Source organism: Oratosquilla oratoria, chromosome 43 (assembly GCF_046742065.1).
Source record: "Oratosquilla oratoria isolate Oo_2021 chromosome 43, ASM4674206v1, whole genome shotgun sequence".
Lineage (NCBI taxonomy): Eukaryota > Metazoa > Arthropoda > Malacostraca > Stomatopoda > Squillidae > Oratosquilla > Oratosquilla oratoria.
The window spans coordinates 22,389,618-22,412,874 of NC_134819.1; the positions used below are offsets into that span (position 1 = coordinate 22,389,618).

The 23,257-nt window shown below is 38.2% G+C and overlaps 2 protein-coding genes across 2 annotated transcripts in view; both read right to left on the reverse strand.

The window, feature by feature from the left end:
• Nucleotides 1–16,935: 16,935 nt before the first annotated feature.
• The window catches only part of LOC143021873 (uncharacterized), a 59,312-nt gene continuing 52,990 nt past the window's right edge, over nt 16,936–23,257 (reverse strand). Inside the window, exon 8 of the mRNA XM_076179664.1 lies at nt 16,936–17,800. Coding sequence (XP_076035779.1) covers nt 17,124–17,800 — 677 coding nt within the window. The 3' untranslated portion in view covers nt 16,936–17,123. The remainder of the gene's footprint in view (nt 17,801–23,257) is intronic.
• On the reverse strand, nt 19,041–22,562 carry LOC143021874 (uncharacterized). Its single transcript, XM_076179665.1, has 2 exons — nt 22,131–22,562; nt 19,041–20,285 (listed from the first exon to the last, which is right to left on the reverse strand). Exons 1-2 carry the CDS (start codon nt 22,300–22,302, stop codon nt 19,804–19,806), a joined length of 654 nt encoding a protein of 217 aa, XP_076035780.1. The 5' UTR covers nt 22,303–22,562; the 3' UTR covers nt 19,041–19,803.

Genomic DNA, 23,257 nt, shown 5'->3' on the forward strand with positions numbered 1-23,257 from the left:
GTTTGGTTTTATATTGTCTTGGTTTCAGGTTTGAGCAAACACGCGTTCACCCGTCATCTTCGTCAGCGTTGACACAAAGGCCTCAGACCTTGCTACAGGCAGCTGAAACGAATTGAATTAGACGAGTCTGAAACACATATTCCCCAAACACTCGCAACCACCATACTGGTGTGTCGTCAACCGATGTTGAATCATGTTGGAGAAGGCGCAGAGCAATTCCTATCCTTCGTACACCACTTTCTTTCCCTTTAATTCTTTTTTTTTTTTAACAAGCAAGTGGACAGGGCATACTACATTAGGAATGTTTGCATTTTTGCTTCTATTAACGCTTTACGGATAAGTGTTTCCCTTGTAGGGTGAATAAAATCGTCTAGTATCACACACACACACACACACACACACACACACACACACACACACACACACACACACACACACACACACACACACACACACACACACACACACGACACGATGACGCAATGGTAGCGATCGCGGTCGCCACTCGGCGGTTCGAGTTCGAATCCCGCCAAGGGCTGAAATAATTGCAGTATCGCTGCGCTGCAATGTATGCCCATTGTCGATCATTATAAGATATGAAGATGAAACGTGCGAGCGGTTTCATGGATTCTATGAAGTCAGTGATAATAAGAGTTATGCAAGTCTGACTGATATGATCTCAACTGTGTTGAACTTCTTCGGTGAACCTACAGATAAATTAGCGAGTCAGACTTATGTTGGAGCAGCTACAAGTATAATGGCAGGCACGCTAAATGGAGTACAAAGGCTAAGAGATAAACATTTTAAACTTACGGACTTCAAATTCACTGTTATGAGCATAAACTTAACTTATAGTTTTGAGTAAAAGTACAGAGAAGGTGAGTGGAGTAGTTTCTCTCTCATTTACAAGCATTAAGTAAATTTACATCTTTCAGTATCAAGCGGAAAAGCGTTTCCAGACAGCTTAATGTCAATTCCAAAACTGTGCAAAACAAGATAGTCCCATAGATTAAGAACCGTGTCATTCGTAAAACTATTGCATGAAAACTTGAAAAATGCTTTCATAAATATTCTAGACTAGTGAAAAGTGGGATGAAGATACACTTTGTCTAACATACAATCTATAGGCAACGTTGAATGATTTCATATTTATGTTTTTTTATCAAATGCTTTCATAACATACTTTCTTAGGTTGGAAAACTCTTTGATATCTTACAGAGTGAAGTAAAGGACTTCATTCATAAAGGAAACATGGACTGGAGGTGAAGCTTTTATTCCTGACGTTTCGTCTATCGACTTTCTCAAAGACGAAACGTCAGGAATAAAAGCTTCACCTCCAGTCCATGTTTCCTTTACCGTGTCTATACAACTTGTTCACATGGATTTTCGACTTCATTCATTGTGTTGAAGGTTATCGTAAAGACGGACATTATGAAAACATCCTGAATTATACAGATGTTGTCATTGAACAGGCAGATAAGTTCGACCTTTATCAAAGAATACGAGTCAGAGGCGCATAAATTAAATACAAAACTGCCTATTCTGAAATAATTCATAACATTCTAATGTCCTTACGAGAGATATCTTAAAGTATTCAGGAGTATGCATTTCTTAAATTGCTAAACATTAATAAAGTTAAAGAGTTTGCTAACTCATTTCCCATGCAACATATGAAGTCTCTGTATTTTTGACTGTAAGAGCTAAGTGGACGAGCTAAGAAATATGTATATTGACAGTGATTTAAAAAAAAATGCAAGTCAATCAACTCCGTTTAAGAATTAGTGTATAAAAATTACAGTTGACTTCCGCTGTGCCATAATCCATTAAACTAATCTACCTAATGCTGATCATCCCCTTAACATCACTCGATAATGAGAGAAGTTTCTCAGAGTTGGATATAATCTTCTTATGTTTGAGAAACACAATAACCCAGGAATGGATGCCTTCGCCGGGTTCGTGTTTTCATCGAGAAAATCTTTCCGAACGACTTAGAGACAGGGCCCCGACAAGGGGAGGAGCAGGGGGGGGGGGCAATTCCCTGGGGGGGGGAGCACGTTTTTTGGGGGGGCGGCACTTTTGGTGAAAAGGTGAAGCAAATTCCCCTTGATGTACTTTTAATGCATGATTTATTTATCATGAGTTGTATATATGAATGATGTGTGTATAAACGTTGTTTTGTGGATGAATGTTACATGTGAATCGTGCTAGTGACCATCAGATGTGGAAGGTGGTGGTAGTGGTGGTGTGTGGGTGGGTGGGGAGGGGCGGCACTTACCCATGTCGAGGCCCTGCTTAGAAAACAAGGAGCTGGGCAACATTAGTTCACCTTCAGACCAAGACGACTGGAATTCATTTATAAATGAAGTGAGTAATTTTCATACTAAAACTATATTTCTGATTTGTGTTAAATTATCAGTGCATATATAGGACTATGGTGTGTCTTTTACTTTTCTATACATGTGTCTTATGCAAAATGAGACGAGTTCGAGTGACGCTGATGATATGGTGTCGCCTCCGATATATATATATATATATATATATATATATATATATATATATATATATATATATATATATATATATATAAATATGTATGTATGTATTTACACATATATTATTCATACATAAATACGGTAGTTTTGAAGGCCTGCATACGACAGTTTTGGTAAACGTTCATGGCAACACCAGTTTTGTACCGTTTTGCTGTTGATCATTCGTCAGGTAATCAGTCGTGTTGTGATTCATTTACCGCAATTTTATATATGATTTAATGTTTAGTAAATAATGAAACCATCGGTAAGGTAAATCCATGTTCAGCCACATCAGGGTTAAAACTAAAATCTAAATAAAATACAAATGTCACACCGCAAAATGCTCTAGTTATCCAAAGTGAAAAATATTTCATCAAAAGTTGGTGAAAGCCTGCTGGTCAGCATATTTGACATACAAACGTATTTTTTTCTAAAACCTATATGAAATTATGAATTATTGTCTACTGTTATTTCTTATGTTAGAAATAAATCTGAATTGTGTTTATATGACGGCTAGTATTGCACATATAGGCAAGGACGACCTCTAAGTAAAAATTAATTCACAAAGTTTTTATATTCATTCTCGCAATATATTTTTTTCATTTTATCTCTCCAGTGTTATTTTTGTTTATATTTTTGAAAAGGTTCCATCTTAATGCTTAAAATATAGTAAATAATGATATGTTCCCAGCAACTTCGTTTGGGACGTAAACTTTTTGTATCGAAGATTGGACGCGAACTTAAAAGGTTGCCCGGCACTGACCTATGCCAACAACTTTCTTCTTTTGTTTTGGAATATGATAAAAGATATGCGTATCTAGTCTTTCCCACTTTATCTTTGACGCATCACTTATGTTGTCTTGTAACTAAGTTATTATCAATACACAGAAATTGTTTTAATTAGGCCTCTGATTTCTATTGATTTGTTCCCAATAATAAAACAATGTGATTTTTTTCTCTCTGGGATTTGTTAACCGTTTTGTTCCTAATGCTTCTTATGTTTTATATATCAGATGCCTTGTGTTTGTTGTTAGTGTTTGTCTTCTCTGCGCAGCATATGCATTTTTCTTCGTCTGTTTTCTATCCAGAAAGTTTAAAATTATGGATACACCTAGCAACTTTCTGCTTACTAGTGTAGTTTAGCACTGAAGAGGAAGCTTTGACATTTTGAAACACGGAAAGAAACTACAAGTGCCACATAATTTATTATCTTATATAATATATATAAAAAAAATTCTCGTAATTGTTTTCTGATAAAGGGAGCATATTCTATGATGCAGTGTCGTTAATTGTTCTCTTTGCCATTTGTATTTCCCACAAACATCGCCTAACTCGATTCTCGGACCATTTGTTCCTCGTGAGGGTAATTATTCTGTAATCTCATTACTATCATTGCGTGCATTACATACTTTGAGCTTTTTGCAAAACTTTCTGATTTTCTTGAAGAAGCGGGGCAAGTTAATCACACCTGTCGAGAGTTGTTTGGGATAGGAGGGCGTCTGCATGTGAACTTACTCGGAGAGACCGTGAGGACTGACGCCGGTTTGTGAGTGAAGCGACGCGCCTCTAGGCGTATGCCCCCAATCTATGACGACGTACATATATGTGCCTGATATTGGTAAGAATTTATTGGAGGAAACATTAAATGATATATGCAACAAAGAGTAAGGTAATGATAGTATCCAAGAATGGAGGGCATAGAAGTTGACCTCCACTTGCAGAAAGAGAACATTTAAGACTTGGAATGTTATGAATATGTAAGAACGGATAAATATGAGAGTGGAAAAGTGAAGGAAGGGATTGGAGTGAGTCAGAGAATGAGGGAGACAGGGAGGAAAGAGAGGGTTCTCTGGCAGTGACATGAAGAAAGGAAATTATGTCTGTGGAAACAAAGAAAGGAATGTATGAAATAATAGTTGTGTCAAGTATGTAACTGAGGCCTGGGTGATGAATACAAATGAACAATCGTGTTGATGTGTTGGAAATGAGGTATTTATGATCGGTGACTAATTTCCACAAAATAGAAAAAAAAAGATAAAATGAAATAAACAAATAAATAGTAGTAATAATAATAATAATAATAATGATAATAATAATAATAATAATAATGATAATAATAATGATAATAATAATAATAATAATAATAATAATAATAATAATAATAATAATAATAATAATAATAATAATAATAATAATAATAATAATTAGTAATAATAATAGTAATAATAATAATAGTAATAAAACGCTGATCACTATCAGTTTCTATTCTCTCTCCTTTCTATTAAGTATCCTCATAATTCTCCTATACCAACTATGTCTTCAACTCTTAGGCAAGATAGAAGCGCTAGAAACGCTGGTTATCGCCGATGAAATACTAAATACTTTCTCGAAGAATGATGAGAACATTATATTATGCATTCCAGAACTCAGTAACTTTCTTATGCCAAAGAAAACCAGTGTACCACGAAAGGACCTGGAAGGCCTCCATAGTATGGCGTTACTTTGTGTTATGGCTCGCTGGAAGACCTATTTGCTGGAAGAGTATGTAGTACCAAGATTGTCAAGGATAAGTTCAAACATTACTCTCAGTATGGGAGTAATTCTTTGGCAAAATGCAATGATAATTGAATCACTTAGTAATACTACATTAGATTAAAAAGTCACGATTAGATATTGTTGTTTATTTGTCCTTTTCTACACTGGGACCAATGACGTTGAATTCAGGTCACCGCCCAGGCCTTCGAATTTAGAATGACCTTTTTTTGGGGAATATTTCAAACCGTTGGTGTCCTTTTTTTTTAAATACTGAATTCTATAGTCACCCCTTCCGAGAAAAAGCTTTCAATCTTCAGGCGTCCTCTTGGCTGTCAACAGCGTTTACGAGTTTTCGCCAAAATTTGCTACAATACTTGCTTGCTATCGATAACAAAACGCGTAAAAAAAGGCTAATGATTTTAGCGAAAACTTGTAAGCGGTTGCGATGTTGTGGGTCCCGTGAGGACTATTTCTCAGCAGCAAACTGTGAACCAATCGGCATATTTCTAGTACATTTATCGAGAACATTGGTTTGAAATAAAAAAAAGTATGTAATATATATTCTTTATTGGGGTTGCAAATAAATTTAATTTGAAATATCAGGAGGTAGATTTAAATTGGAAGTGGGTAGAAACAACTTCGTTAACTGTGAACAAATGAATGGGATAGACTTCCTGCAAAGGCATTGCAATGTAGTACAGTTCGAAGTTTTCAGATTCATTTAGATAAACACCTTAGCAATATGCTGTTATAACCGCCATTTATTCTATTTTGTTTATTTACTATTATATATATATATTTATCTTTTGTAATTTATCTATTCATTATTTATCATAAACTATTATATATCATTATTATCGTTATTCATCATCTGTTTTTATTGTCTATCATTATTTACTTATTCAATCATACATTTACTTATTCATTTATCTATCTATCTATCTCTCTCTCTCTCTCGCTCTCTCTCGCTCTCTCTCTCTCTCTCTCTCTCTCTCTCTCTCTCTCTCTCTATATATATATATATATGTGTATATATATATATATATATATATATATATATATATATATATATATATATGTATGTATATATATATACATATTCGCATCCGACCTAGTTATGGACCAAAAGGTCCCCTGTTGGCATGCTCTTCTTTTGTAATCCTTTGTAAATAACTGATAATTATAATCATTGCACTTCATTTATAAAATTAACAAAATAATTTCCTTAGCCACAAATTCAACCTCGATAACTTCACAATAAACAGTTAGCCCAATTGAATAACTAACACTAGAATACATAAATGAACTTTACTTTCTACAATGAACACATCTTCCCGAAAAACAACCTTGGAATACTTTGTCTACGATCACTTTATAAATTCCTTGTCTTCCTTCCAAGTCGCCTCGCATGCCAAGTCTCTCCTGAAACCGCGGATAAAATTTCCAATTTCATTGCCAAATTCACTATTTCCATTACAATTTTCCTCCTCAATAGAATTCTTGAACAACTCAACACATTCTTTTACTCCATTCTCCACATCACCGTCTATTTTCCTTTCTTTTGCTCCTTTTCTTTAAAGTATCTCTATTGATAGCTGGTTGAGTGTTTCTACTGTACGAAGCGCTTGGTGGCGGTTGCAGTTCCTCCATTACACATTCTACCTGGATGCCATTGTCCTCCAGGGGTGGGGTGGGAGTGGATTTTTTTTTTTACATTTATTGATCACAAGAAGTACATCTTGTTTGGGGTCTCTACCCATATTCCTAGAAGGCATACATGTATGCCTTTTACAGTAAAAGTTACATGTACATGTATTTAATTATGTCAATATTTGTAGCGCTGCACGGTGGGAGTGGATGTCGGTCCAGGACAGAAGAGCGGCTGCGTGCTGGGGACCAAACTGCTGCGACATCTGCCAAGTTTCTTCAGGTGCCGCAGCTTCGCGTTCGAAGGCTGAAGATTTAGCCAGAGGGTTGCATGATTATGAGAGCGGCAAATCTTATTATTAATTCATTAAGCTTGTTTAATCCAGGGGAAGCATAAGACTGGTTATTTCAGATTGAATTTTCTATTACGAGGCAGTGAGAACAAAGTTACATGAAAATGAAAAAGCTGTAAATTTCTATTTCTATAGGGATATACAACCAAAAGCATCAGTTACAGTAATGATTTATATCTAATCATGAAGTAAAAGAAAAAAAAAAAAATCTGTAGAAGTTTCAGAGACAAAGTTCGAGGGAGTGTGTGTGCTTGCTTTGAAGCATCTTTGGTGTAATTTATCATCACATTTATGACAGTATGTAAGGAGTAGTCCTGGTCCCGTCTCACGACCTTTGACGCCCGAGACCCCGACTATGTGAGCCACACAAGCGGTTCTTTGAGGGAACGCACGTGCAGTACCCGGCTCCATTTACATTCAATATAACGGACCATATTGGCTCCCACGATGACCAACCTACTCCTCGGCCGGCTGCGTCGGAATGGACAACAGTTCTTTGAGGAATTCACGTGCAGTACCAATTCACACTCCAATATGGTTAGATCAGCGGCCTGAGAACGTATTGCGTCTGGCTTCCCAGGTCTCGACTTTGCCCTCGCGCCAATTAAGGGCACAGGTCATGACCTGACCCGGGTATATGAGCTGGACGGGGTCGCCGAAGATTCGAATCGCCTCGGAGCATCGCCCTGTGAGCCTAATTTGCTGCTTCCGTCGCCTTCTCCCCCCACCTCCTCAACCATATCGCCTTGGGACACGATTTGAAAAGCACACTCGTCACCTCCCTCGCCGTCTCTTCCCCCTTCCCTTCTCGCAATTAAAGCGAGGCATATTTCTATTAGCGCCCAACTTTCACTCTAATAGAAACCACTATTCTCCCCACCGGAATTTGTCTTTCAGCCAGTGCTGATACACTACAGTATCAGGTTTTGCATAAATATCTACGTGTGTTCATAATGATTCGATATTATGTGGTTATAGACATAAACTTTCACAAGCCATGTTTATCTCAGTATTCTTTTTTATCTACACATTTCGAACAGTGGCAAAAAAAAAAAAAAAAAAAAAAAAAAAAAAAAATATATATATATATTATATATATATATATATATATATATATATATATATATATATATATATATTTATATATATAAATATATATATGCCCACAAAGGAGCTCTCCGAAAGGAAGGGAAGAAGAGCATTCCAATTCAAAGTCAAGTGAAAGGGAAGTGTCTTCAGGTTCAATTTTTGAAAGACCAAGTTACGTGTAGGAAGGTATCAAGAGGGGGTGGGGGTTGCTCAAAGCCACATCAGATCATAAATACACACACGCATATGTTCAAAGATACACACATACACATACTTCCTCGTCTAAATTTCCCTATACTCAAAGTCGTTACTATCCTACTTTGAAAGGTGTGTGGTGTAAGGCTGTTTTCATACCCAGCGTATCGGGTGGAGTCAAGTCACTGGAGTTTGTGTCATTATGACATTTGGAAATAAACTCTCCTACTGGGATTCGAACCCTCGCCTGAGCGTTTTGTTTTTTATAAGACGAAGTCTTATCGTTTTGAAGGGTCACGGTGGCGTGACGGCACGGTCTTCGTCTAAAAGGGGGTTCACACGGTCTAGGTTCGTCAAACGCGGTTCGACAGACACGTGTGAACGTGTGAACGGGGTATTTGGTTCTCGAACAACGTGTTCGACAACCAAATACCCCCTCCACGTTAGACCGTGTAAACTCCCTCTAATAAGAAGCAAGGGTTCGAATCCCAGTAGAAGAGTTTATTCATTGGAGTTATTTTGCCTCAACGTCTTTCTCGACAACACGTTTAAGGCAAGCCATTCACCACTCAGTTCTCAGACTTGGAAGAATAGTGACGTATATTATGTTGCTGCTTTGGCTATCCTATTATGTATTTGCCGTAAATGCAAGAGAACACAAGTATTTCTATATTTGGCAAATCATCCTGATTTTTTTTTTTTTTTTTTTTTTTTTTTTTTTTTTTTTAATACAGATTACCGGGATGCTGTTGGAGTCAAAGAAAGAACGCCATTTTCATAAGGTCAGAAATCTCTGTTATCGGAAACCTAGCAATAACTATAATCATTGTTAGTAGGCTTGTGTGTTGGGCAATAGTAAACAAACTGAATAAGAAGACATGTTACGTTTATTGTTACCTTTAAAATTCTAGAATACTCGAAATTATTAGCGTTAATATTGGAGGTATATGGTGATAGTGTGTGTTATCCTGTTCTCGAAATTATTAGCGCTAACATTGGAGGTACATGGTCAGTGGCGGCGCCAGGGGGGGGGCTTGGGGTGGCTTTAGCCCCCCCAAAAAAAGTGACCAGCCCCCCCAACTGAAATGAGCAAATTGAAAATTTAAAACACTCATTGAAATAATTTTATTAAGTGGAATTTTTAATTGCCAGGGCTAAAGATTTGTCAGCCATCAGTGCTAGCCCAACCATTAACCCCCTCCCCTTCTGAAATGAGGATAATATATGTGTATTATCATATTACTATTAGCCCCCCCCAAAATTTGCTCAGCCCCCCCTTAGCCTCCCCAACTAAAAATTCCTGGCGCCGCCGCTGTACATGGTGATGGTGTGTTATCCTATTGAGGTCGCTGACCCAACAAGGCAGATGAAGCGGGTTTGAAGAGCTTCCTACGAAAAGCTTCGTGTATTTCAATCTTGCTGCCATTGTTGTCCACAGGTGACAAGTGTGTCATCAAAGGGAGCAAACTTAATAGAAACAGTCGATCTGGGTCACTGTTATTCGTAGAACGCGTTTGTTTCCACAACTTTTTTTCATTAATTTTTTTTTTCTGGGAAACGCACATACATCCCTTTTTTATTATCAATGTAACAGTTCTTTGTGCTTCTCGGCTTCTCTGACATGGGAGGAATGTACTCCACTATACTTAGACCCCCGCATATGTCTGCATTAACTGTAGCTTCTTGAAAATACGATTCATTGCACGCTTCTGGGGTGGTAGGCTGAGGAACCTTGAGGTGCGTTTTGAACTTCGTAACGAGTCTTCTCGTCCGGTGTAGACCCTCGCATATGTCTGCATTAACTGTAGCTTCTTGAAAAGTCGCTTCTGCACGCATTGCACGCTTCTGGGTTGGTAGGCTGAGGAACCTTGAGGTGCGTTTTGAGCTTCGTAACGAGTCTTCTCGTTCGGTGTAGACCCTCGCATATGTCTGCATTAACTGTAGCTTCTTGAAAAGACGATTCATTGCACACTTCTGGGATGGTGGGCTGAGGAACCTTGAGGTGCGTTTTGAGCTTCGTAACGCGTCTCCTCGTCTGTTGTAGGAACGTTTGAGAACGCCGGGTATGGCGTCACATAAGGGGTCAGAAATGCAATGGCGTTACATGACCCAGAAGCTTTCGCAGTCATCTTCCTCTTTTTCTTCTTCTTCATGAAGCTGAGATCTCAGAGAATCCCATTTGTTCTTGCAGTCATCTTCTGGAAGAGAACAAAGAATTTTCTAGAAACTACTCGTAATTCTGTTTTAAGGTTTGGTGTGTTAGGCTTTATATAATTTAGTTCAATATCAGTCTCATTGTTTTGTGCTACGTTCATATTATATAATATCATACTAGTGGAGCGTATGTAATTATACTCTGACACACACACACACACACACACACACACACACACACACACACACACACACTTTCAACGAACGGACGGCTTGAAGAACGTTCTGAAGAAAAGTGAAGATTGTGGATCCCAACGCAAAGAGAAGTACCTTTTTGTATTTGCAGGGTGGGGGGAAATTGCTCGTGGGGTAGTGGGAAGGTGAGGAAAGAGGAGAGGGGGAGGGATTGCTGGGGAAATGGAAGGTAATGAGGAGGTGGAGGAAATGGCCCTGACGGGCCGCCGTAAGGTAGACAAACGACCCCAAGACGAGCTGGATGATGACGACATGTCTAATAGGAATGTGAAGATTAGAGGTATAGATAGGAGCAATATAGCAGAAAGTGATGAGAATATTTTCAAGGGATTTAAAGAGGGTGGGGGGGACACAACCCCCCCCCGACTGACAAGACTAGAAGAGAAGGTCGATAAGGTGATCGAGGACTTGGAGAGTAGGTTAGGTCATATGAACACCATTTTACAAAGGGTTGAAAGATTGGAAGAACTGGAAAAGGCGAATAAAAACTTAACTGATGAAATAGAAGACCTAAAAAGACAGTTAAGAGAGGTAAAGGTGGAGAATGAGGAATTGAAGAAGAATAGTAAAGAAAACAGAGAAACGATAGCTAAAGAAAGTAAAAATTGGAAGAAAACCCAAGAAGGAAATAAGGTTTCATTCACTGACATAGTCAAACAGCAATTGAAAGAACATACTGAAGATTCAGTTATTAAAGTGATGAGACAAAAGGAGAATATAGTAAGGGATTTAGCAGACAAGAAGAAATGTATAATTATATTAGGAATGGAAGAGAAACACAACACAGATAGAACCACAAGAATCAAAGAGGAAAATGAAAAAGTAAGCCAATTACTAGAATCAGTTCAGGAAGATGAACCAGGAATTATGAAACAAATCGAAGAGAAATTTAGACTCGGAAAGTATAGCACAGACAAGACCAGACCAATTAAGATTAAATTCAAGTCACAAACAACGGCAGAGAATATCTTATCCAAAACAGGGAAACTAGCAACAAGTGAACAATACAAAAAGATATGGATAAAAAGAGAAATGAATAAAGAGGAAAGAGAGGAAGAAAAGCAGAAAAGACTGGAAGCCAAGGCAAAAAACGAGAACAGAACGGAGTCAGAGAAAGAGAGATTCTATTGGAGAGTAGTGAACATGAAACTAAGGAAGTTCGACATACAAAAGAAAAACATAAGGGAAACAGAGAACACAATGGAAGTGGCAGAAAACTAAGAGTGTCTTACACAAATATAGATGGATTAATAACAGGATTGAATGAGCTGAATGATTATTTGAAAGAAAAAGAACCGGACATAATGGGAATTGTAGAAACAAAATTAAAAGGCCCACTACCACCCAACAGTGTAGGACATGATGCATACAATTATTGGATTAGAAACAGAGAGAAAAAGCAAGGGGGTGGAGTTATGTTCCTGACTAAGAAGGATATAAACGTGAAAGGTGTCATATATGGAAAGAATACAGTAGAGATGATTATGATAGAAGTGGAAGACAGAGATAAGAAGAGCAGAAAATTTGTGATCAATTATGTGCCTCCGAAAACAGCCTCATGGGAGGAGAGTGAATATAAAAGTATGTTAGAGGACACAAAGATAGCATTAACTAAAATAATGGAAGACGGAGGAAGAATAGTTATGATGGGCGACTTTAATTGCAAAGAAATCTGCTGGGAAGAAATGACAGTAAAGAGTGGTGTTGACTCATGGGGAAATGCTCTACTTGAGATGATTACTGACCATTCAATGACACAATGGATACAAGAGAACACTAGGTATAGAAATGAAGAAGAACCATCGAGGCTAGACTTAATAATTACATCTGAACCTAGAATAGTGGACAAGATTGAATATAAAACACCAATAGGTAAAAGTGACCACATATTGATTGAACTGGAACTTAATGAAGAAAAATATATGAAAAGAAATGAACAATATAGAAGAGGAAGAATGATGTATGAAAAAACAAACTTTGATAAAATAAGAGAATTCTTCCAACAAGAAAACTGGGAAGAAATATACAAAGAAGAAACATCAGTGGAAGAGAAATGGAATATTTTGACAAAAATTTACAAAAAAGGAGTGGAAAAGTATGTCCCAAGACAAAAACAAGAAAAAGAATATGTAAAATGCTGGTACAACAAAAGTTGTAGGGAGTTAAAAGACAAAAGAGACAAAGCCTGGACCAGATGGAAAAAAGACAGAAGACCTGAAAAATGGAAAATATATACTGGTTATAGAAATGAATATGTACAAAAGTGCAGAGAGGAAAAAAGAAAATATGAAAAAGATGTTATAGAAAAGTGTAAAGATCAACCAAAACTATTCTACAGATTTGTAAACAATAAACTGAAAAACAAACAAGACTTGGAGAAATTAAGACAAGGAGGAATTGAATACACTGAGGAAATGGAAATGGCAGAAATTATGAACAAACATTTTAAATCAGTGTTTACAAGGGAAAATATACAACCTGAAGAGATTGAGTGGAAAGAAAAAGTCCCCCCTATGGAAGAAATAGAAGTAACAAAGAATGAAATATTGACACACTTGGGTAATTTTGATGTCAGAAAATCGCATGGGCCAGATGAAATAGCAAACTGGATTCTGAAAGAATGCAGGAATGAACTGGCAGACAAAATACATAGCATAATAAGCAGTTCCTTAAAAGAAGGAAAAGTTCCAGAAGATTGGAAAAAAGCAAATATAGTACCTATATATAAAGGAGGAAATAAAGAAGAACCTACCAACTATAGACCAGTCTCTCTAACAAGTACAATAGCAAAAATATGTGAAAGAATTATCAAAAGTAGATGGGTAAAATACTTGGAAAAAAAAAACGTACTAAATCCAAGGCAATTTGGATTCAGACAAGGACGATCATGCGTCACCAATTTAATATGTTTCTATTCAAGGCTAATAGATATAATACAAGAAAGAGATGGATGGGCTGATTGTGCATATCTAGACCTAAAAAAAGCTTTTGACAAAGTACCACATAAGAAGTTGCTTAAGAAATTAGAATATGAAGGAGGAATACAAGGTAAATTGCTAAATTGGATGGAAGACTTTTTGCAAGAAAGAAAAATGAGAGTAGTGATAAGAGATCAGCACTCAAAATGGAATGAAGTAATAAGCGGTGTCCCGCAGGGAACAGTTCTGGCCCCAATAATGTTTGCTATATATATTAATGATATGGATGAAGGAATTGAAAGCTATATGAGCTTCTTTGCAGATGATGCAAAACTACTGAAAAGAGTGAAAACTGAAGAAGATTGTGAATCACTACAGAGAGATCTAAATAAAGTACAAGAATGGAGTAGGAAGTGGGAGATGGAGTTCAATACAAAAAAGTGTAGTATAATGGAATTTGGAAAAAGCAAAAACAGAATAACAGGATCATATAATTTGGGAGAAGAAGGAATAAAAAAAGTAGAAAATGAGAAGGACCTGGGAGTCATTGTTATGAATAATATGTCACCTGAGAAACATATAAATAAGATTTTTGGAGAAACTTATAATTTAATAAGAACAATCAAAGTGGCATTTACATACCTGGATGAGGAAATGGTGAGGAAAATCCTAATCACCCTGATAAGACCAAGACTGGAATATGCAGCAACGATATGGTCACCAAGTACAAAAAAATGTATAAAAAAACTTGAAAGAATACAAAGAGCAATCACAAAACTGGCACCAACACTCTCAAAACTATCATATGAAGAGAGACTACAAAAACTTAAACTACAGACACTAGAGCAAAGAAGAGAGAGAGGAGATTTGATAGCTATTTACAGAATCATGAAAGGCATAGAAATTACTGATAGAGAGAATCTGATAAAATGGGATGACAGAAATACAAGAGGACACGGAAAGAAAATAAAAAAAGACAGCTATAGAAGAGATTTGAAAAAGAACAGCTTTCCTCACAGAGTAATAGACAGTTGGAACAAGTTAGATGAGAAAGTGGTGTGTGCAAAAACAATACATGAATTTAAAAATAGTTTAGATAAAATGAGATATGAAGACGGGACCCCACGAGCATAGCTCCCCTTCCCGTAAAATACAACTAGGTAAATACAACTAGGTAAATACACACACACACACACACACACACACACACTCTCTCTCTCTCTCTCTCTCTCTCTCTCTCTCTCGGTGGCGCGGTTGGTAGAGTACCAGACTATTGGTACGGCGGTGCCAGCGGTACTTGGTTCGAATCCTGCCCAGGGCTGATTTTATTTCAGTATCGCTGCGCTTCGAGTCGTTACTCCAACTCTCGTGGGCGGGGAGTTGGGTGTGTGTGTGCGTGTAAGGTCATAGCATTACCCATAGATCGGTCATACGAGCTCTGAGCTCTCTTCCGGGAGGGAAATAGCTGTCGATCACGAATCCAACACGTGATCCAAGGAACAAGTGAATCACACACACACATATACCTCTTCATATATATGTATATAATGTATCTCTCTCTCACATACACACACTGCCTAACTATATACCTAGGGTTTTTCCCCCTCATGAGGGAGGTAGCCAAATCAAAGTTTCATACCCACTCCCACCCTTTCCACTCCCATCTTCCACCCTTCCCCACTCTCCTCTTAGCTCCTCGTGGATGAAGGGTCATCCCTGTCTCTTACCCACTGCCCGGGTCAGAAGCAATGCAGGAAGACACAGCACATCCACAGCAGGGCCGATTCACTCACACGGCGACATGCCTTTCTCGTCCCCTCATGCGGAAAATGGAGAAAACGGAGAGAAATTCTTTCCGTCTGCGTCAGAACATCGCCCATACACAACCATCCTCCACTCACTATCATTCTCTGCCTTCTCACTTCCTTGCTCAACAGGCATTCCCCTCTTGCTCAATGCCCCTTTCACCCCATCCAACCATCTTTACTGAAATCAAGACACGCACACACACACACACACACACACACACACACACACACACACACACACACACACACACACGCGCGCGCGCGGCGCGGTTGGTAGAGTCCCAAACTGTCACTACGGCGGTCCGGGTTCGAATCCTGCCCAGGGCTGAAAACAATTTTAGTATCGCTGCGCTTCGAGTCGTTACTCCAACTCTCGTGGGCGGGGAGTTGGGTGTGTGTGTGCGTGTAAGGTCAAAGTATCACCCATAGATCGGTCATACGAGCTCTGAGCTCTCTTCCGGAAGGGAAATAACTGTCGATCACGAGTCCAACACGTGATCCAAAGACCAAGGTGAAACACAAACACACACACACACACACACACACACACACACACACACACAGAGAGAGAGAGAGAGAGAGAGAGAGAGAGAGAGAGAGAGAGAGAGAGAGAAAGAGAGAGTAAACTTTGTCTTGGAAACTTTCCCACTCACTGACGCCGTTGTATGGAGAAAACGGGCTATTTTGTGTCCACGTCGTTACACTGAAATGTATATTGTAGCCGTAAAACTTTGGCTACAACACGTGCTTAAGCGAGTGTGTCTTGACCGAGCCACGCCACAGAGTCACCCATGTGTATGGGTAGAGCCACACCACTGCGCCACACCCCGCGCTGCCTCAGTTCTAGCAAGGACTCTGAGGACGAAGCAGCTGCATTATGTTTGCTTCTCCCGCGTCACCGTCGTCGTTGTGAAAGACAGAGAGCAATGTGGATGCATCCATTAACTTCATCGAGGCTGACTCATGGACAATTTCACGTCATGATAGGTGATTTGAGAGCTGACAGTGCAAAATTCTTCAACTGTTTTGGGATGACTCAAGAAAGTTTGGTGCTGTTTTGGTATACGATCTCAAAGTCGTGCTTTTGTTTTGGTATGCGATCTCACCTGATAGTAGCGAGCTGTTCATCATATCTTTTTTGCTGTTTTGGCACGCGATCTCATTTATGGCGTGATCTAAAAAATTAGGATTTTGCTTTGGTATGCGTCCTCGATATTTTTAAAATCGGTAAAAAAAAAAAAAAAAAAAAAAAAACCAACAACAGAAGAACAACTACCTAACCTAGGTTAGGTTAGGTTAGGATCGCATACCAAAGCATACCAAAACAGCACCGAAAGTTTTAATGAACTCCTAAACATACTTGGTTCCTATATGTAAAAAGCCAATACAAATACGGGGCGGAGCATTCACTTCAGGAGACTTGTTATATTAAGGTATATAAATAATATAATTATCAGTAGTAGACCTTTATTATAGACTCAACCGTCAGAGAGTGCATTTCACTTTTACTGCAGTACATAATGCACCAGGATTTCCTCTTGAATATGTAACTTATTGATCATACTTTGTTTTTCTTAAGAAAATAGTTAATGTGCTATTGGAAGTGTGGTAAGGTAACGTTGCGCATGCTTCAAATTTTTATTCGTTATAATATTCGTCACAAATGCTCGAGTTGTCAGACCACGGGGACAATGTTTGTGAAGATGGTTCAGGGGATGGTGTGTGAGGTGAAACTGGTTGACTATGTGTTTCTGTTGCCTGTGAAGGAATGGCACTAGGAAGGAAATTGTGTTGTTCATGACTCGCTGATGAGCTTGGACCTGTGAGGAAATTATGTGGTGGAGGGAAATATTGCTGATTAGCAAGTGTCGAATGCTGCTTATACCTCTTAAGGACATTCATAAACTCAATCTTAACGTCCAATTTTGCTCTCTCCGGGATACTCCTGAGGTCGGGGAGCAGACTAAGCAGGAATTGTTTCTCAGGATCATCCGCCCCATTTACTTTCTTTGCCAGAGCTTGGAAAAGAACCTGTTCATCTGAAGGCGGTGGTTTCTTCGTCTTCTGATCGTGATTGGAAGGATTCAACAGTTGAGACTCTTCCTCTGTATTTCTCCCCTCAGTTGGATCCTCTGCAGATTCGTTTTCGTGTGAGCTTGTTTTACAAATTGGAAGAAGAAAAGAAAGTTGTTTGAAGTACATATACTCCTTTCTCCCACTTTCTTGGGCAGATCCAGACTTTTCTTTCTTGATTGTCGCCAATTCCCTTCTAAAGCAGTCTCTCAAACTCTTCCACTTCCGTTGTATATCTCTAACTGTAAGTGGATTAATTAGTTATTAATATTTGTAAAAATAACATTAATGATGATGATCATATAATAATAATAATAACAATAATACATGCATACATATACAAGGGCTTTTCCCCTTTGCAAGGGAGGTAGCCAAACACAAAGGCATAAATCCACTCTCATCCATTCCATTTCGACATACTCCACTCCCAATCAGCACCCCTCCCTCACTATTTTCTTGGCTCCTTCTGTATGACGGGTCATCTCTGCATCTCACCCACCGCTCTAGGTCAGAAACAATGCAGCAAGACAACAACAGCAACAACAACAACAACAATAATAGTAATAATGATAATATTAATAATAATAATAATAATAATAATAATTAATAATAATAATAATAATAATAATAATAATAATAATAGTAATAATGATAATAACAACATTAAGAATAGTAATAATAAACAACAATATCATAATAATATTGTCATCGTCATCATCATCATCATCATTATTATTATTATTATTATCATTATTGTTACTATCATAAGCAGCAAAAAAATACTTAATGTGCATTTTGCACATATTTTGTACAGAGCATTAATGTAAATATCGTGTATTATTTATGTCATGACGGACGGTAACCTAAAAAAAAAAAAAAATAAAAAACTTGTCAAAACTCTTACTTCCTTCCATTTCGTTGTTTCCTTGCACTGTCCCTACAAATCTTCCCCTCCCCCCTCTTCCCCATCTTATCTATCCTGCCCTTTAGAGCCCTGTCAGACGAGCGGTTTTTGCCCGCTGGCGGTCAGGCCGCCTTTTCCATGTCACACGGGCGGGTCGGCCGCTACTAAACCGCTGCGGTTTACTAGCGGCCGACCCGCCCGTGTGACATGGTAAAGGCGGCTGCCGCTTCAGTTCAAGACTTGCCGTTGCAGCGAAAGGTTGTTGTTAAAAAATGAGCTTAGAACAGAAAGTGCTGTTGTTAACACTATTGCTTCGAAAGAAACGTCGACAGCGGCGCCGTGGACGGTTATGGGCACACCCTATAACTAGTGCCCGTTTAACAGAAGGTGCTCACTATCTCCTATTCAAAGAATTGGAAGATGATCCAACTAAGTTTTTCAATTATTTTCGAATGTCCCGCCAAACCTTTTATGAACTGCTGTCACTTTTGGAAGAATCCATTGAGAAGCAAGATACAAATATGAGAAAAAGTATTCCTCCTAAAGAAAGACTGGCTATAACTTTAAGGTGAGTAATACAAATTGTTAATACTAATATTTATTAGTAAATCAATTCCTCAATACTTAAATATGTCAGAAGAAGGTACAGATATCAAAACATTAGTTGCTCAATAATTGAATCAGAAGAAGCTACACACTCTGAGCTCAGAGGAGAAATGGTAGGGAGTGTCTATTTTGCATAACTTATTACTGTATCAGTTCTTCAATAATTGTGTTAGAAGCAGCTACAGACTGTGTGCTCAGAGGAGAAAAAGCAGGGAGTGACGCTCCAGGTGTTTGTCTATTTTGCATTTCATAACTGCAATGTCCAAGAACAGGTTGAGAATTTTGAATAGGGGTCTAATAATTCTGATAATTAACATGGGAATTAGGGTACGGAGCATACTGCATAGGGTTGATGCTATAGTCAGCGCAAGGAGAAATGACCGATAAGGCGGGGCTAGGAGATTTCCCGGTGTTGCCACATATGGGCATCCATGGCGAGAACGTGCGTGTGGATGCAATGTTTTCTGAATGCAGTGTGAGGGGGGCGGGGCTAGAGATTAGATGTAGCGGCAACGTCGCTCTGTCATACACATATGCCATATCTACACTTAAAGAAACGAAACCTTTGTATAGGAAACATTGCTTTGATTTTTACCTCAGTGGTGGTGTGTGACAAAAAATTATAATATAATCATATGAGGCAACATTATAAAATTATAAAATAGAATTATATAATAAAATAAAATTATAAAATGATTATATGTGGCACCACAGGGGAACTCCCAGTGCTCCGCCCTAACGGCCAGATCTCAGTGCATCGGGTATAGGAGTGTTATACTTCTTGAGAACTTGCATTATTTCGCATCTGCATTCCAATTTCGCCGAGTCTGGGACAGATTTCACATATGGTAGAAGGGACATGAGAAAATCTTTGTCTGCATCTTCCTTTGGCTCTTGAATCTGCTTATAGATGTTTGCTGAAAGTGCGCCAATTAAACTGTCCTCATGAGACACTTTCTTCTTTTTCGCTTGAATCTTCGGCAAATCCTGGCTGCACTCACTTCTTGCTGTTTGCACGTCAGTATCTTCCTCTACTTTATCGCTACTCTTTTGAGGCCTAGTCTCTACGGTCGACGACAAAAATGACAACTGGGAATAGTAGATATATTCTTTTTTCGCTGAAGACGCACCTGATCCACTCTTTTCAGTTTTCCTTCTAGCGCACTCCTTCCTGTAATGATCTCTGATGTTCTTCCACTTCTTCTGAAGAACAACCGCTGTGGAAAAGAAAAGAAAATATAATTTTTCCAACAATTCAAATACAGATGACATTCATTCTGTGATATAAATGGTATATTTATACTTATATATATAGTGGTATATTATATAGTGTATTTTTACCTCCTGAATCCGAATCCGTTATCCGTTTTGGGGGGTCGCCCCTAGTTTTTGAGTTATAGGGGAAAAACCGTAAAAATTACCCTAAAAAACGTTAAAAATGAACCGATCTTGATGAAATTTGCACAGTGTATGTAAAATTGAATTCTAAGAACATTTTATTCATGAACATTTTCCTGTTTTTTTCAATATTTTTCGAGTTATAGGTTAGTTTAGGTTTAGGTTAGTTTAGGTCAGCTTAGGTTAGTTTAGGTTAATTTAGGTTAGTTTAGATTAGTTTAGGTTAATTAGATTATTTTAGGTTAGTTTCATTTCATCGGGTAATTTCCTCCTATGTAAATACATGGTAACTTGGCTATAACTTTAAAATTAGAGCCGACTCCCAAAAACTGATAACGGATTCGTAATCTACACCCAAAAATTAGTATATTAAAAAAAACACCCTTTTTTATGCCAATAAAGTAAAAAAATTCCATATAAATAACTAATTTTGCTTGTCCGTATGATTTTTTTTGTTTGATCGATTATTGTTTGAAAAAAGGAGCCTGCAATTTGAACGGGTTCTGCTAGTATGTATAATTTATTTACTAAAAATGTTGAGCTATTCATAATTTCGTTATGAAATAAATTTGATAGTTTATATCATATCCTTTATATCGTCATGTTTTTATATTAATCATATTTCGTATTTCAGGTATCTAGCTTCAGGATGTCCCTTCACTGATCTTCACTACATATACAGATGTGGAAGAACGACAGCAGCTGAAGTTGTGAAAGAAGTGTGCGTCAACATTTGGATAATTTTGAAGGAAAAGTGCATCCCGACCTTGACACAAGAAGACTGGCTCCACATCTCAGATGAATTCCAACAGAACGCAATTTCCCTAATTGTTTGGGGGCCCTCGACAGGAAACACATTCGAATGAAGCAACCTAGTGACACTGGTAGTTTGTACTATAACTATAAGAATTTTTTTTCCATTGTATTGTTTGCCTCATGCGATGCTAATTATCGCTTTACATTTGTAGATGTAGGTTCTTATGGAAAGTGCTCGGATTCAAGTATTTTCAATAATAGTGAGTTGTATAAAAGGCTTCAGAATAATACTTTAAACGTGCCAAATAGTAAGCCAATATGTAGCAATGGTGAAGCTATGCCTTACGTCTTTGTGGGAGACGAAGCTTTCGGGATTTCTGATCATGTTCAACGCCCTTATGGAGGAAAGAACTTGAATCACAAGAAAAAAAAATTCAATTACCGTCTCTCGCGCGCTCGACGCTATATAGAGTGTACATTCGGTATTCTCAGCAATAAATGGCGAATATTTCACAGGCCTATTGACGTGTCGTGCGATTTTGCAGAAATACTAGTCAAATCTTGTTGCGTGCTCCACAATTTTGTCCATGTAAGGGACGGGCACAATTTCGAGGAAACTATGAGAATAGTGGGATTTGAAGATACAAATGATGTAATCAATATTAGACCTGGTCGTGCCACAGCAGTTCGTGATAAATTTGCTACGTACTTTGTCAGTGAGGAGGGAGCAACACCTTGGCAAAATAACATGATTTAGTCCACAAAAACCATTACATGTCTATGTATGTATGGCAAAATTGTACAATTTAATGAAAAAACCGGAATCTACACCGGAAATTACACATGATAAGTCTGAAAACAGTTATCTTTTGTGTACTAATCAATAATAAAGGTGAAAAATTACATACCTTCTTTATTTTTGTCATCCTTCTCCATATCTTGGAATCCATCAATAAAAAGTTCACACAGTTCTTCCCAAGCTTTACTTTTTTCACATTTGTTTGAATAAGATTTCGAGCTCACATCCCAAATGGTAGGACGCAGCTCTATTTCGCATATAAACTTTTCAGTATCGAACATAGTTGCTCACAACACAGCCACGTCTTTCCTCTCCTGTGGTTCAGCCAGCACTGGCGGCCGCGGCGGGTAAACCTCTCGTCTGACATAGCCAGGCGGGCTGGCCGCGGCGGTTTCAAGTGGGGAAATGCGTCTCACCCGCCGCGGTCAGGCGGGTAGACCGCCCGTGTGACATCAGCCAGTGTTTTACATAGGAATCAATATAAAGCGGTTCCGCGGCGGCTGACCCGCTTTGCACCCGCGGCGGCCAACCCGCTCGTCTGACAGGGCCTTTAACTTCCTTCCATTTCCTTGTTTCCTTGCACTATCTCTCCAAATCCTCCCCTCCCCCCTCTTCCCCATCTTATCTATCCTGCCCTTTACTTACTAGTAACAAGTGAGCGAGTGGGTCTGCCCCACACCTATCATAACTCTAACTTCCTTCCATTTAATTCTTTCCTTACACTAATCCTCCAAATCCCCCTCTCTCCAATCTTAGCTATCCTGCACTGTACTACTAGTAATAAAGCTCATAGAAATATGAAGTACAAAAGATCTTGGCAAGCATGTCTAATTGGACACTACGTGTACGTATAGTGACGAGTTAAATGTAATTAATAAACTAACAATACACAGACAGGAATTTACTTATATCGACGGAGATATATAGCCACTGCTCACAGTATAAATACCCGTATAACAATATAAAAAATCGATAGTGACAAGTTAAATGTATACAGTTAGGCTAGTTGGACTTAGTTTTAATTTCTTATCCGAAATGTTTATTTCTATGTAAGATATACATTCAAAATGCATGATAATTCATGGTACTCAATGTATACATGTAGCGGAGTAGCATGTGGAGTTTATTAAAACTATGTTCACTATAAACCCACTATCGGAGAAATAATAACGGAGGTACAGGGAAACTGTATATTTCGACTACTATCTGTAGTCCTCTTCAGTAGAATGATTACAA